We start from the raw sequence: 14170 nt of genomic DNA on the forward strand, positions 1-14170 counted from the left end.
ATGAGACAAAAAGCTGCAATTTCTTTCCCTCCTGGCGTCAAATTAAACTAAACACGACCAATATTTACGTTCTCTGTCTGCTTCCTGGCGGATGCTTCTCCTTGCACGCACTCACTTGAAAAGATGGGAGCGTGACGTCAGACCAGGCTGGCGCGTGGTCCCTTTTTGTGTAAACACTACAGGGAAACACACTCAAAATGTGGCGTTTACTATTTTGTTTTTATTTTCGTCTTAATGGCGATGTTAACACACAAAAAGAGACGGCAATTGCTGAAGTTTAAAAAAGATAAAGAAAAAAAAAAACGGGCGCGTTGCCATGACAACGAGCTCACAGGGACTGTTGTCATTGGTAACCAAGCAAGCGTTCGGACCTGAATGCTTAGGTTAGCTGTTGGTTAGCAAGTAGTTTAAAACACCACATAACGTTTTATTTACTCATATCTACGCTTTTAATTGGTCTATTACTGAAATAATGGACTCGGACTCTTTATATTATTCTCTGGAGCTCGTTGCTGGTGGCGGAAACACTTTAAATGTCGAGCAAAGAACCGCTCTGCAGACTTCCTTAGTGATACTGAGGAAAAACTACAAGTTCCATCGAGTCTTGTTTTGGGGTAAAATACTAGGGTTAAAGGGGGACTATTTCATCGCTCAGGGGAGAGGAGAGGATGAAATTCAGGATAAAAAGAATCTCTACAGGTAAATAGATTAAATAGTGTCATTGTAGCTTCTTTATGTCTGCCCTTAACTGTGTGAAATACCTGTCTGTGTGTCACATCCAGCTTTAACTGCATGGACTGGTTCCTGCTCCCTCCTGCCACAGACTCTGTGATCCAGGAGGTGTCCAAAGCTGCAAAGGGTCGCTTCACAGGAGACCCCTCGTTTGTGTATGAGCATCTTGAGATCCGCAGGCAAGGAGAGAGAGATGAAGAGGAGGTAGTGGTAAGTATCATCAATTGTGAGCAGCTGTAAAATGTACATAGTGAAAACATGGAGCTGTCAAAGTGGTGTGATAGTATTCAGTGGTATTGCACAAGGCTTTATCTTTATAAATATAAATCCAACCGCCTGCTGATACAAAGAAAGGGAAAACAATGGATGTATATATTTCTGTCACTTTTACTTCACTACATTTCCAAAATAAAATGTATTCTTCTACTGCAATACATTTCCCACAAGAGCCTTACAGTAAATACAACAAAATAAGGAAAGGGAGAGGGGACAAACAGATGGATGAATGAAGGAATGGGAGGAAAGGAAAAATTGGACTTTGCTCTTTAAATCCTTTAAGTTAAAAACAAACAAAGCCTTTGTTTTTCTTCAAGCAGAATGTACGCTCCATTTTTAAGGAGAAGTAAATGTCAAGAAGAAATACATTTTGTAAAAGTAAAAATTCTGACCACCTGCTTTTTTATTAACTTTCAATAATTAAGTATATTTAATATCAAATATTTTCAATACTTTAGTACAGTAAATTCAAGATACTGTTAGACCTTTACTAACTTTTACAAACAGTAAAGTAGCAAAGGACTTTTATTTTGACAAAATTATGCAAAGTCACACTTGAAACTGAACTGGACTGAATTACTGTCACCCAGTGAAAAATTCAACAGAATGCACTAAATTAAGTTTTTGATGCTCATAATTTTCTGGAGGGCGCCCGCCAAACGCCCGTTCCATATGTGCCCCCTAAAATAGCCAAAACAAGAACAGACGTGGGACCAAAATTAAATATACAAAAATAAAGATCAAACTGCATAAGAGACAGTGTCCTACCTTTGCCAGCAGATATATATAATCTCAGGTCAGCTATCTCTGCAACAAACATGGAGAATTAGTGTGAATAAAAGAATTTAATCTCAGAGCTGCAGTTGATTTATTTTCTCTGGCTGATATCAGCGTTATCTGTGCAGCCATGAAATTCCAGCTTAGTAATGTTCTGTTCTTGGTTTCAGACCAAAGTCAATGAGGAGAGCAGGCTAGCAGTGACAGTTCATCAGATCGATGAGGAAGTGTCTGTGGTACCACGCGGCGCCTTTGTCAAGAGTCCTCACGGCCTCGTCAAGATCAACCGCAGCTTTGATGGTAAATTTAAACGTATATCATTCTGTGACATGGTGTCTCTCATCGTGGAGTGTCACACTTGCTGCTGCATGTGAATGGCCTTGAGGCGTTTCATGAAACATAGTATTTATTTTCATTGGACGGTTAGAATAAACAGCTTTTTAGGAAACACTTCTCAAAATTAAACTGGAAATTTGCATCATCATTGCTGCGAATCACTTTAAATCACTTGCCATTGTTCCTCAGGTCTGTCGCACTCAGAGACGGGAAAGCTTGACAATTTCTTTCACTTCAGCCAACCAAAGAATCTGAAGAAGAGATCCATCCTGGAAATGGGTGATTTGAACCCGGCTATCGACTTCCTGGATGTACTGAGTGATGACATTCCCAAAGGTGAAACCACAGAGTTCAGTCTATTCCACGCTGTAACATGTCACCATTCATTTCATCATATACAAACAATCATACACAATTTCATGCAATTATTTGAATATGTTTACACATCTGAGATTTGAGGGCTTTTGTTAAGCAAGCTACTGAATATCAAACAAGAGCAGGCAAACGATCATCTTTTGATCTGGACGTATTAACAGATACTACTTTGATCAGTTGATAAGGTCTTCATAACCTCACACCGAATATAAGTACATTTAGTATACTTCCATGAGCACATAATAAGTGTACTGAAAGTGTGCTATTTCAAATATACTAACAATGTGCCTAATATACTAATAACTTATTTATCATTAGTGTGAATAAAGTTACACTGAAAGACAATTACATGCACTTGACTACTATTTTGAGACATTATTAAGATGCACTTAAAAAAAAGAAATAAGATGCGCATAAACATAAATAAGTGAATCTTTCATTACTAATGCACTTTTGAAAAATGTACTTTTTTCTACTCTAAATACCTGGAATCCAGGTATTTAGTTACACATTAATACACTTAAATATGCAATAAATATATTTATAATAATGTTAAAAAATAGAAGAAATATTTTAAAGTTCAATTTATTTAAAAAATTAATGACCTTCAAGTGCGCTTGAAACATGATTAAAAGCTACTTTCAGTATATATAAAAAAGGAAATTAAGACTAAAGTAAATTTTTAAAAAAAGTACAAAAAAAAAAAAGTAATCAGTAAAAGAAAAGTTGTATTTGTCCATTGCTAATATTAAGTCTAATTCAGTGTTCTTTTTCCCCCTGGGATGCCAGCCGTAAATCATTAGGCTTTTCTCATTCGGTGTGCTGCCATTCACATGCAACAGTGCCACTAAATGAAGTGTGATTTTAGCACACGTCATTATGATGATTCAACTGACTAAAAGTCATAAGGAGTTTCTTCCAAGTGGAAACATCTGAATCATTTTAACAGTAAAACAGTTGGTTAAGCACAGCTAATCTGAAAAAACAAATTCGTCAAACTAAAATATCAATCTGCCACGATAAAATGGGTTTTCTGGGAACATGCTGGAAAAACTTTACAGTGCAGTGGTGTGATTTACCAGAAGTATACTGTTAGATATAAAAAATACCTAAGCTCTTAGCTCTGGATCCAGGGCTCATGTACACTGATTAGGGCTTCACGTTCTTCACGGGAAAATTCACTGATAATCTAGTGTTGTCATTAAAAAAAAGGGCAGAAACCAGAACATGGGAGGAGGATAAGCTGAAACCAAATTGATGGTAAATCATGAAAGCTTGAAAGCTTTCTCATTTTACTGGAAAAGTGCACTCAAATATGTTTCTGGCGAAAAAATAGGCAGTGCAGTTGCAGAATCTTGATTCATATTTGATCAGTGCAGCCTAGTTTGACAGTTTGAGCGCAGTTCATGAGCAGTGACTTACAGCTTTGTCAGGGGCCATACAAATGCCACGTATGGTTGCTACTCTTGTGTTCACTCTGTGCCCACTTTTCATGCCGCAGAGGCAGGTTGTGTCTAAGGTTGCTAAGTGACCATAAAAAGCACTGTGTCATCGCCCTCTTACCAAAAGTCCTGAGTGCTGAGCTGCTCTTCTTCCAGCTGTTTCTTAAATGTGTTTTAGGCTTAAAATACAGTCTGCGGGAGAGATGTAAAGCACAGGTTATTCCTGCATTAAAATGATCAATTTCTCCTCCAAATATTTAAGGAAGTAAGGCGAGATATCTGCCAGCTATGAGTGGTTGTTCCTCCTCACATGACATACAATGCACACTGCTTTTCAGAGACTGTACTCTGTTCATTCACATCGCGATGGCATCAGCGTGGCTTATGAACACACCTGTCGCGTGTCTCCATTGAAAACAACTGAATGGAGATGATACATGTGTACTCAGTGACTCTTCAGCTGTGATTGAGTGTTTTCATTCAGGCAAAGTGGATTCATGCAAATGCCATTAGAAGCACTACGAGGAGGCAGAGGAATGTTTTTTTTACACATTATCTGTCTCATGCACAACTGTCAGGATATAGTGGCAGTTTCAGTAAATATGACAAAAAGTTATTTTTTTCCACATTTACCAACTCAAGCTTTAAAGGGATTGCTCACATCTGAAGAAAATCAAGCAATTCAAGGTGTAATGTGCAAGAGCAAGATAATTTATGATAGATTTCTGCCAATCAGTGTGCAGAACACACAAAAGTACAACATTGAAAATTTGAGCGCAGTGCATAATGAACTTGAAGAAACTTGCTTTTTTGAGACGATGAATTCCCCTTTCTTCTATATTGGTATTTTTTGGTCAAATATATTGTGTGGTAATGTAGTTAAAAACCTGAAATGATGATGAGTGTTTCAGGTTTGTGTATTCAGATCCTGATGGGAAGCTCAGACATTTGAGCTGTTAAACAGCACCACATTATGTTGGCAAAATTAAACCCAGGAGGCGAACATTAAGCAAACATTAATACTGTGAAAACAGTCTAAATGGAGAGTAAGTTTTGGGGTTGGTTTCTCAGCTGGATGAACTCCAGGCCACAGTGAACACAGATGAAGTGGATGTGTGCGAGAAATGAAGAAATGTTTAGCGCGCGTGACCAAACATGCACCAGATGTCGGATTTAAGAGGGCTCCCACATGTGTATATGTTTGTGTGTGTTCTTTGAGTTGATACGGATGTCGGAAGTGTCATCACCTCAGCAGACACTACACAGCTGTCTCAACGCCACACTCGCTGCGGCCGTTTCAACCGCAGATCGCATGCTGAAAAGGAAAATGAGTTAACATTTTTTAAATGGGGACTTTGTGGATAATACAGAATGATGGATCTCCACCAGACAGGTGCTACCCTCCGAGACCCCGAAATGGTCTTTCCCCTCTTATCAACAACAATCCTGCAACCTGTTCCCACCTCCTGCTTTTTGCTTCAGGTTTTTCCTCCTGTAGGAGTACAGTTCAGGCACCAAAATATGTTTTTAATTTTACATGAAATTCTTCTGAATCATCTCCATTTGTATAAAAAGCATCAATCAAATGGCTTTTATGTTTGTGTAGTAGGCAATCCAGTTCTTGTCCTCAGTTCCTCAGGCCTTAGATTCATGATTACAGCCAAAGGTGTTGGAAATGGGCTAGACTGTAGATATAAAGGGATGATTTACTGGAACAAACCTTGGCAAACTAATGCATGTCAATAGTTTAACATTCTTGGATTAATTTCTAAAGATTACCATATTTCAATTCTGCTGAACATGATGCTGCAACCTTATTGGGAATTTTGCTTCATCAGAATTTGACCTGTTTTTAGAAAGAGTGTTTAAAATGCAATTGTGCAGGATTAAGGGGGATATACTGGCAGAAAAAATATATATATACATATATATATATATATATCTGTGTAAGAGAAAGACAGATTTCTAATGTGAAACTGCTTAATTCTGTGATTTAACTAGTTTAAATCATCTTGTCGGTTTGTTTTGGGAAGGAGGAGAGCTCTGCTGATAATTCGGTCATCAGTAAAAATCCACCTGAACAATTAATACAAAAGGAAATCTAACCTGGAAAAGTTTCAGCTGGTTGCAGTCTACCTCAATATTCATTTTGGCACCGCTATTATCTCATATTTTCTCTTCCATTATTATCAGTGTTTATACTATTATGCCAGGAATGGGTTACTGTGTGTACTTTGTGGGCACTGCACGTCTTTTTAAAAAATGTTCTTAATATTAATTTATCTTAACTGCACTGATCAGGGGTAGCACTCCCAACTTGTATTGTACCGTGTACAATGATATTAAAGCTCTCTATTGTTTTTTTTTTTTTTTTTTTTGAAGAATGGCCTAATAATCAATGTCTGCTACCACAGACTGATTGGAATGCATTGTAAATGTGGGTTTCAGTTTTACAAACATTTTTGACCTGATGTTTTACAAACATCTTTGACCTGACGCACATCTAAACATTGTCTTCCGTACACTTTTGTGGCATTTGTAAGTGTGCAAGCGTGACTTTTTTCTTTCTGCATGCTGTTTTTTAATAGCCTTGCATGTATATGATGTGCACAGTCTTTTCACAGCCTCCTTTAACATCAAACATTTACAGCGAGTTTTCTTTGTTTGTTTGTAGGATCATGGAGTCTTCAGTTTGAATGTGCCAGCAAAGTGTGCGTACTTCGCAGCCTGTTGTGGCTCGGCCTGACCTTCTACCATGTGCCTATGACGCCGCAGCACGGATACATTTACATTGGTAATGGGACCAAGAATTTGGACCTTCCCTTCATGCTATAAAAACAGACATCTCACTCCTCCTTCAAGAAACAAATTTGTCATGGTTCTGTTGTTCAAATAAACCCTCAAAATGTATTCTATGTAACATACTGCAGGACTTTTTGTTGGCCTTATCTTGAAACAAATAAACTAAAGAGCTACAGTTATGCAGCTTGTGTCTACAAGCTTTTTGTTCTCAAATACTGTACCCATACAGTAAACATGTTGAGAGGCGGAGTAAACACACGCACTTTATTTGCACATCTGTGTTGCCTTGACTATACACAGCGAACATACCACCTACTTTGAAACTGTGACACTGACCCAGTTGTTACCCACATTCGGTCGTCAGAGAGCTCACTTCAAGGGCTTTTGGAAAACCAGCGGAAACAGAATGGATGGCTGTGTGTGGAGCTGAGCATGCTGCATTAAAAGGGTGACGCAGCTTAATAAACATAAGGTCGCATAAATACAGATGGATGAAGCTTTTAAGCCCTTTTCCCAGGGCGGTTATGACACTTGAGATTGCATCCTTGTAGAAAAAGGGCCCACCCAGTCTCGTCCAGTTGCTACCGATTCGTCTGGCTTTCTGTCCGTCAATGTTTTATATAAAGAGGCTTGACACCGTAACGCACATTGTTCATCAGTAGCGGGTGGCCAACAGCCATGCGCTTCTTAGACCATTTTAGTCCCCTTTTGTAGATGGGTTTCACCGAGTCAATGGACCAGCGAGTCAGGTATCTGTACGACAGAAAATCATTGCTGGTTTCAATCGTACTGGGAACAGTGCCAACCATAGATAATGGCGAGAAACACACATATAAGAGACACACATGCATTACCTGTTGAGTTGTGGTTTGGGCTTCTTTGGGACGTGGCCCTCTGGGAGTTTGGGTCTGTGGTCAGGGAGCAGACCTTTAACACAAACAGTAAAGTCAGACTCATGCGCTGTGTTGACGCACAAGAACAGTTTAACTATTTACTTTAACCGGCCTTTTTGTCTGTTTTCAACGTTACTCTGTCACATTTTGTTGATTCTACTCGCTCAAATGGTATTCTGTTTCTCACAAATTTAATAAGTTGGTTACTGGGGTTATGTACACAAGTTGTACATAAATTTGGGAATTTATTGGAAAAATGTATGAGGTAAAAGAAAAAAGTAAGAAAGAGGTGGGGATACATAAGATTTACTTCTACCTTTTCCTTTTTGGGCGCTGTACTTTTGTTTGTTTATTAATGTTTTAATTTTTGGTCTGAAATAAGGCTATTCATTCATTAATATACTCAAATGTGAGTTAATTGCATTTCAATTTAAGCCCTGAAAAATCAATTATACCCAGTATCATGACAGGCAGATAGAATTTGGTGTCAGTATTCTGTTATAAATATTTGATTTTGAGATTTAAGCAGGATAAACAGGTACAACTTTATATTATCCTGACAGAGTCAGATTCAATACCAAAGTCCGTATATGAATTAATTGGCTTATCTAAAACACTGAACTGTATTTGAAATTAGTGAATGTGTAACTTAATGTAACCAGTGTTAAACAGATAATGAGGGAGAGGCTGGTTTGAGTTTCGGTCGGACAAAGTTTTATATGCTGCGAGTGGAACAAAAAAAAAGATTCACGGATGTATCAGGATTTTATTTTTTTTCCAAACTTTTTAAAGCCTGAATCAATATATTTCAAATTCAGAGGTGGAAATACATTGTAGCTTTTATTGTGGTAGACGATGAGTAATGTGACATCATATCCATTTCAAGAAAAGTGAAGTTGGAGTGAGAAAACATGATGTGCATTATGTTTGGAAGTATGTCTCGTAATACACACACTGTAGAAGTAAATGATTCAGCTCTTTCCCATGGTCTAGTGTTAAAAAAGCAAACAAATCCAAAAACATTTTAGTACAGAATCGCAATACGCTAAATTGCAATACATATTGAATTAGCAGCCAAGCATCGTGACAGCAGCGATCCAAGCTCTATTAAATACTCAAACAAGGGTGAGGCAGTAACACTGACCTGCTCTGTGAGCCATCTGAACACATGCAGTAATCTTGCGATGTTCCTCAGTACAGAGACCAGTGATTCTCCGAGGCAACATCCCTCCGTCTGACCTGATGAACTGACTGAGCAACAAAACGTCCTGGAAAAAAAAACAATAAAAAAAACCAGAAACAATAAAAGCTGATACCCTTTCTATAATATTCATTTGGTCATTATATGTCTGTGGATTTACCGTGTAGTTGTATTTGTGCTGCAGGTTCCATCTGTAGATCGGACACTTAGCTGCAGGGTTTGGAGGCTGTGGTGCTGCTGGGACTTCCACAATTTTTCCTTCAATCTGACAAACAGTTAGTGTAACAATAAGTTATGGCAGGTTGTGTGTCCGTGCCATAACTTAAATAAAGTAATGGCAGAAGATAAAGCGTCCTCTCTCCCACCGCCCTGTCTAACTGTTGGTCAGAGGCGGGTCACTGCAGGTCAAAGAAGCGTTTGCTGCATCTCCTCACATGTGACAGAATCTCTCCTTTGGAAAACAAATTAATTTAAGCTTCTGTGCTCTGTGTTGCAATGATGTAATCTCGACACCAGTGAAATGTCAAGTGATGGGTAAAATTGCGACATAGATATCAGATAATCGCAAACATATTTGAACCTGACAGGCCCTGCTATAAAATATAAAAAAAAATATGAACTGCACATAAATCAGCTATTTTTTATGGTGGATCATTGTAAAATTGTATGTATTTTACATTCACATTATAACAAGGCAATACAATTTTCAATTTGGTTATAAATTACTTTCTGTAGTAAAAAGTTCAGAATTTATCAAAAATCTGCAATTAATTCCCTTAAATTGTTTGTTTTTATAGTGCTTCAAACATCAACGTTGCTGTGTTGTTACGTGCATGCTTGTAAAAAAAAAGTGATAAAGAAATATAGATCTAATATATATCTCTATTTAGTTTCTATCAAAATCTAACCAAAAAAAATCATCAATTTCACATCACAGCCTGCATTACTTACCGTTGTTGTTGTACCCTCCTTCTTCTCCACCACTGAAACACAGAAATTGTACATTAAGCCTTAATCATAAACTTTTTTTTCCCCTTTACTGTGTTCCTAATATTTATACTTTAAGTCAAGGTCACATCTATTCAGCACAAATAAACAACCAAGGTTGAGTAAAGTGCTATACAAAAGTACTGAATAAATAATCAATACAAACACATAAAATGCATTATAAAATACACAAGTAAAAACAAGCATACCAAAACAATTAATCAAATACAAATATGAGGAATGAACAGCTCAAAATATGTCAAAGGCCAACGAGAAGAAGTGGCTCTTGAGCAGTGACTTAAAATTCTCCAGAGTCTGGGCTGATCTTATATGAAGTGGTAAATTGTTCCACAGTTTTGGAGATGCCACTGCAAAAGCTCGATTTAAGCTGTTATTGTGCCAAATGATCCATTCATTATTTACAATCAGCCAGTTAATAAAAGCAAGTTTGAATTTCCAACTCTTGCATCAATAAAAAATCAAAATCATAATATTTATGTATATATCATAATATATATATTTATATATATATATATACATAATATACACACATCACATTGTATTTCCATGCAGTCATCTAACAATGACTAGTATCTTTATTGAGTTAAAGATGTTTAGGATTGTTTACTATAAAATATAATCTAAGAGTGTGTTGAACATTAACCACATATTTAAGGACTTTTAAAGTCAGTAGTAGGAGGCAAAAAACAAAACAAAACACAGAAACAAACTACGATACACACTGTTTAAAGAGTGTTTCTTTAAATGTGTCATTTTGCTCTAAAGGTGATGTAGAGACAGGATGTCAAAGGATGTCAACAGGGAAAACTGTCTCAGTGGCTTTTGGTAAGAGCTGCTATCAACGGCAGTTTGTCAATTCTACTGTTGCACTTGTAATAAAGTAAGTCATTATTTAATTTAACTAGTAAATAGTTGTTTAAAAGATGAAATCATTTTGCAAAGATGGCTCTTTATCAACGTCCGTTAGCATGCTAACATTAGCTAGCTACCATCGGTGAGCTAAAATCTGAACTGTTGCGGTTAAATCTCACCCTGGCGGATCCCTCGACTCTGGATGGTCAAAGCCGATAGCTGTGGGACATTTATACTCGGTTGAATCTTCACATTGGAGCATGTGGCACCTAATTTTAAGCCCGCAAACGAGGTCCACACAGACCTCAACATATTGCGGGCTGCCATGTTTAATTCCTGACCTTCGTGTCTTCCTGTATGAAAATCTCGCGAGAATTAAAACAGCGACAGCTACGGTGAAGACCTCTTACTACACCTTTCTTTCTTTCTTTCCACATATATAGCTTAAACAATTATATTCAAACTTCAATTTGGATTTTAATTTAAATATTGACTGCTTATTTAGATACTTAAGTCTGTTTCATAGTTTTACCGCTCTCAACATCATTATATTATTTTTAACATATTTATTTATTATTTTACTTTGTGCTGTTATCCTTTCATTTACCTCTTATTCACATTTTGAGTTTGTTTTTTTAAATTTAACAATTACATAACATAGAATGTGAAGGAATGTGAATGAGAAATGAAAAAAAAACCTCCTTTATAATAATATTTACTGTTTTCTTGGCATATTACAGGAAATAATTACAGCTATATGTACTGGCTGTAATCTTTGACATTGGTGTGGATCACACAAGTCCACAAATCAACTTAAATTGCCCCCGTGTCTGTGTATGACATGTGTTTGTGTTTTATGAACTGGCTTGATAAAAATGGTTACATGGCCAACAGGAAATTCCATAAATATATTTATAGCTACTCTTTTGATCTTTCATCAAACATTTTTGCTTCAAAGTGAGCCAAATTCTCGCTTAAATCTGATTAATCTAATAAACCACAACATTATGATTGCTGCACAATATCAAAATGAAATTAAACACAAGGGGGACAGCAATAAACACACAGCATTCTAAAAGTATTTGTCCTATTTAAGACAAGGGAGAAACACAGGGAAAGGTGATAGTGACATCCACATCAAAGTGCGAGAGATCAGTGTAAAATTTAAAAGTATTTGTCTGCAAGGACCATAACGTGCGAGGGCAGGGGAAAATAAATACATGATAAAACTGCAGCATATAACTGTCTTTCATCGTTGTGTTTCTTTCATAAGATGCTTTCATAACAAAGACGGGGCCCCAGCTCCTGCTTCTATTCATACTGCGCTCATCAGATGAAAGTATGAGAGGCTCCTAGAGGAGCACTGTAGGAACATGCCAAACTTTTGTTGCAGAAACTTGAGGATACAGGTAGACTCTCCACGGCAAGATAAAGAGACTTAGATGAGATAAAGAGTTTGATGAATGATAGTGTTATCATGAGAACACTATGCCATTGTCCTGCAATGTTTTTGTTTACTATTTTTCTGGATCTAGCTCACGGCTTCATCTGTTTGCATAAAGGAAGACTTAATCTGAGCCCTAAGCCATTTTTACCTAGTTTTAGTTCGCCTGGACTTTTTGTGTAATAATGCATTTAAAACCTCAGTCTCTCAATGCACAATGAAGTTATTTCATCTTTTTTTTCAGGACAACCTGGGCTATCAAAATATTAAGGCTGCAGTGATGTCACTTAAATGTACAGATAGTTATGAGACCATAAAGACAAAAGAAAAAACAAGACGGAAATTTGATTGTACAGATCTTTAATTATAAGTCACCCAAAAGTATTATGCACAAGCTTTTTTGCTGTAGAAAACCTTTCTCCTAAGTATTGGGAATCAGAAAGTGAAAAAAATAAACATTAAAACTATTATAGTTCAAAAAATGGACACACTTTTCAAAACAAAGTCCCATCATTTTTTGTTTTGCAGTTGTTTGTGTATCCCATCATCTGTGCCATTCTGCAAAGCAGCTCCTCTCTGTGATGCTGCAGAGGGCCACATCACACTCCTGACACCTCAGAGAGGGGCCTGATTCTCCTGCCTGCTCTGCCTGCAGTCAACACAGAGCTTACATCCATATGAAGCCCTGCTGCCTGTTACACTGTCTCTTTATTTACCCGTGTCTCATTATTATTATTATTAGTAGTAGTTGTAGTAGTATTAGTATTAGTATTATTAGTATTATAGGGGCTACCAGCTACCATCTAATGCAAGAGGCGCTACCAATAACACAGAGCGATAGATACAGCAGGATTTGGCCAATCACAGTGCAGTTTGCTTCAGATGACATATGACAGTGAAACCGGATACAACGCGTCGGACGGTCTTCCGATTGGACGACAAAACCAAAACAAACCTCTGACCTGACGGAACTGTGGGAAACCAATATGGCGTTTAGCATACATGCTAATATACTTTTATCACCGAAATATGATTAAAATATGGACGGAAGACACCCAATATCGGATCTATCATCACGGATTTGTTGAACAACGTCCCGTAAAAACACCCAAGGGCTGTTTCCAGGGCTGAATACAGAGGCTTATAGGAGAGCTACGATGCATCGGAGACATCCCCGTGAAAGTCACAGCCGGGAGCTTCACACTGCCGAAAAAAGTAAGACGATCTGCGGTCGCAGAGTTAGACACTTTACATAAAATGGGACTCAGTTTAGTTGCCGGCGACTACGCCGGGCTAAAGCCGAGGCAGGTTGCAACAATAGATCTGCAGAAGTCCTCACCTCCACACAGTAAAATACAGTTATGGTGGATCTTCTATAACGGCACACATTTACCTTTTATCCTGTTTAAGAATTGAAGGCAGGTTGGTGCATTTTCCCTCCTGAAAATGTTTAAAAAAAACCCAACACTTTTCCACAAGGTCATCTGAATCAGGGCAGTTAGTGCAGTGGTTCCCAACTGGTGGGTCGTGGTCCAAAAGTGGGTCAAGGGTCCATTCTGAACAGAGCACAAGTGACTCGTGATTGAACCTGTCAAATTTGTTAAAAAAAACAAAAACAAAAACAAAAACAAAAAACACAGCTCCTTGTAAAGTGTTACCTGGCACAGAACTTTTATTTTGAAGTGCTGTTTCTGTTAATTCTTGAAATATGTCTTATTCTTTTGTGTTTTTTGGCCAACATGCTGTTTACATTTGGTGAAATAAAATTGAACATGTGGTAATTTATCTCATGTGTAAACTTGAACTGATGACTAAGGGAAATTTTGAACCTTGTGGCTGGACCATTTGGGAACCACTGTCTTACTGTTTTTCATGGGAGAGTTTTGCTCATCTAATGATAACGTATTTGTATTGGAACCCTATAACCCTGAACCCCATATATAAACATATTTGTTTATTGCTGAAAAGGCATTCGTTTGTTATTAATCGAGAAAGCATTTTTTCATTGTAAATGCTCTTGTGAGTTTTTGTT

The 14170-nt window shown here is 37.4% G+C and overlaps 2 protein-coding genes across 2 annotated transcripts; one reads left to right on the forward strand and one right to left on the reverse strand.

Moving 5' to 3' along the window:
* The first annotated feature begins 472 nt into the window (after positions 1-472).
* On the forward strand, positions 473-6886 carry rsph9 (radial spoke head component 9). Its single transcript, XM_042503414.1, has 5 exons — positions 473-699; positions 783-942; positions 1956-2085; positions 2311-2457; positions 6613-6886. The coding sequence occupies exons 1-5, from the start codon at positions 473-475 to the stop codon at positions 6771-6773; spliced, it is 825 nt and encodes a 274-aa protein (XP_042359348.1). The 3' UTR covers positions 6774-6886.
* Positions 6887-6973: 87 nt separating this feature from the next.
* Positions 6974-11039, reverse strand: mrps18a (mitochondrial ribosomal protein S18A). Its single transcript, XM_042503413.1, has 6 exons — positions 10874-11039; positions 9786-9817; positions 8995-9099; positions 8778-8901; positions 7595-7667; positions 6974-7493 (listed from the first exon to the last, which is right to left on the reverse strand). The coding sequence occupies exons 1-6, from the start codon at positions 11019-11021 to the stop codon at positions 7349-7351; spliced, it is 627 nt and encodes a 208-aa protein (XP_042359347.1). The 5' UTR covers positions 11022-11039; the 3' UTR covers positions 6974-7348.
* Between the last annotated feature and the right edge of the window lie 3131 nt (positions 11040-14170).

Source organism: Plectropomus leopardus, chromosome 16 (assembly GCF_008729295.1).
Source record: "Plectropomus leopardus isolate mb chromosome 16, YSFRI_Pleo_2.0, whole genome shotgun sequence".
Classification (NCBI taxonomy): Eukaryota; Metazoa; Chordata; class Actinopteri; order Perciformes; family Serranidae; genus Plectropomus; species Plectropomus leopardus.

Excerpts from the sequence above, each read along its gene's own strand:
- rsph9 (XM_042503414.1), top strand. The coding sequence starts at position 473 with ATGGACTCGGACTCTTTATATTATTCTCTGGAGCTCGTTGCTGGTGGC. Across the intron at positions 943-1,955 it reads GAGATGAAGAGGAGGTAGTG|ACCAAAGTCAATGAGGAGAG; the intron begins GTAAGTATCATC and ends TCTTGGTTTCAG. Across the intron at positions 2,458-6,612 it reads GAGTGATGACATTCCCAAAG|GATCATGGAGTCTTCAGTTT; the intron begins GTGAAACCACAG and ends GTTTGTTTGTAG.
- mrps18a (XM_042503413.1), bottom strand. The coding sequence starts at position 11,021 with ATGGCAGCCCGCAATATGTTGAGGTCTGTGTGGACCTCGTTTGCGGGC. Across the intron at positions 9,100-9,785 it reads AGGAGGGTACAACAACAACG|ATTGAAGGAAAAATTGTGGA; the intron begins GTAAGTAATGCA and ends ACTGTTTGTCAG. Across the intron at positions 8,902-8,994 it reads AGCACAAATACAACTACACG|GACGTTTTGTTGCTCAGTCA; the intron begins GTAAATCCACAG and ends TTTTTTTTCCAG.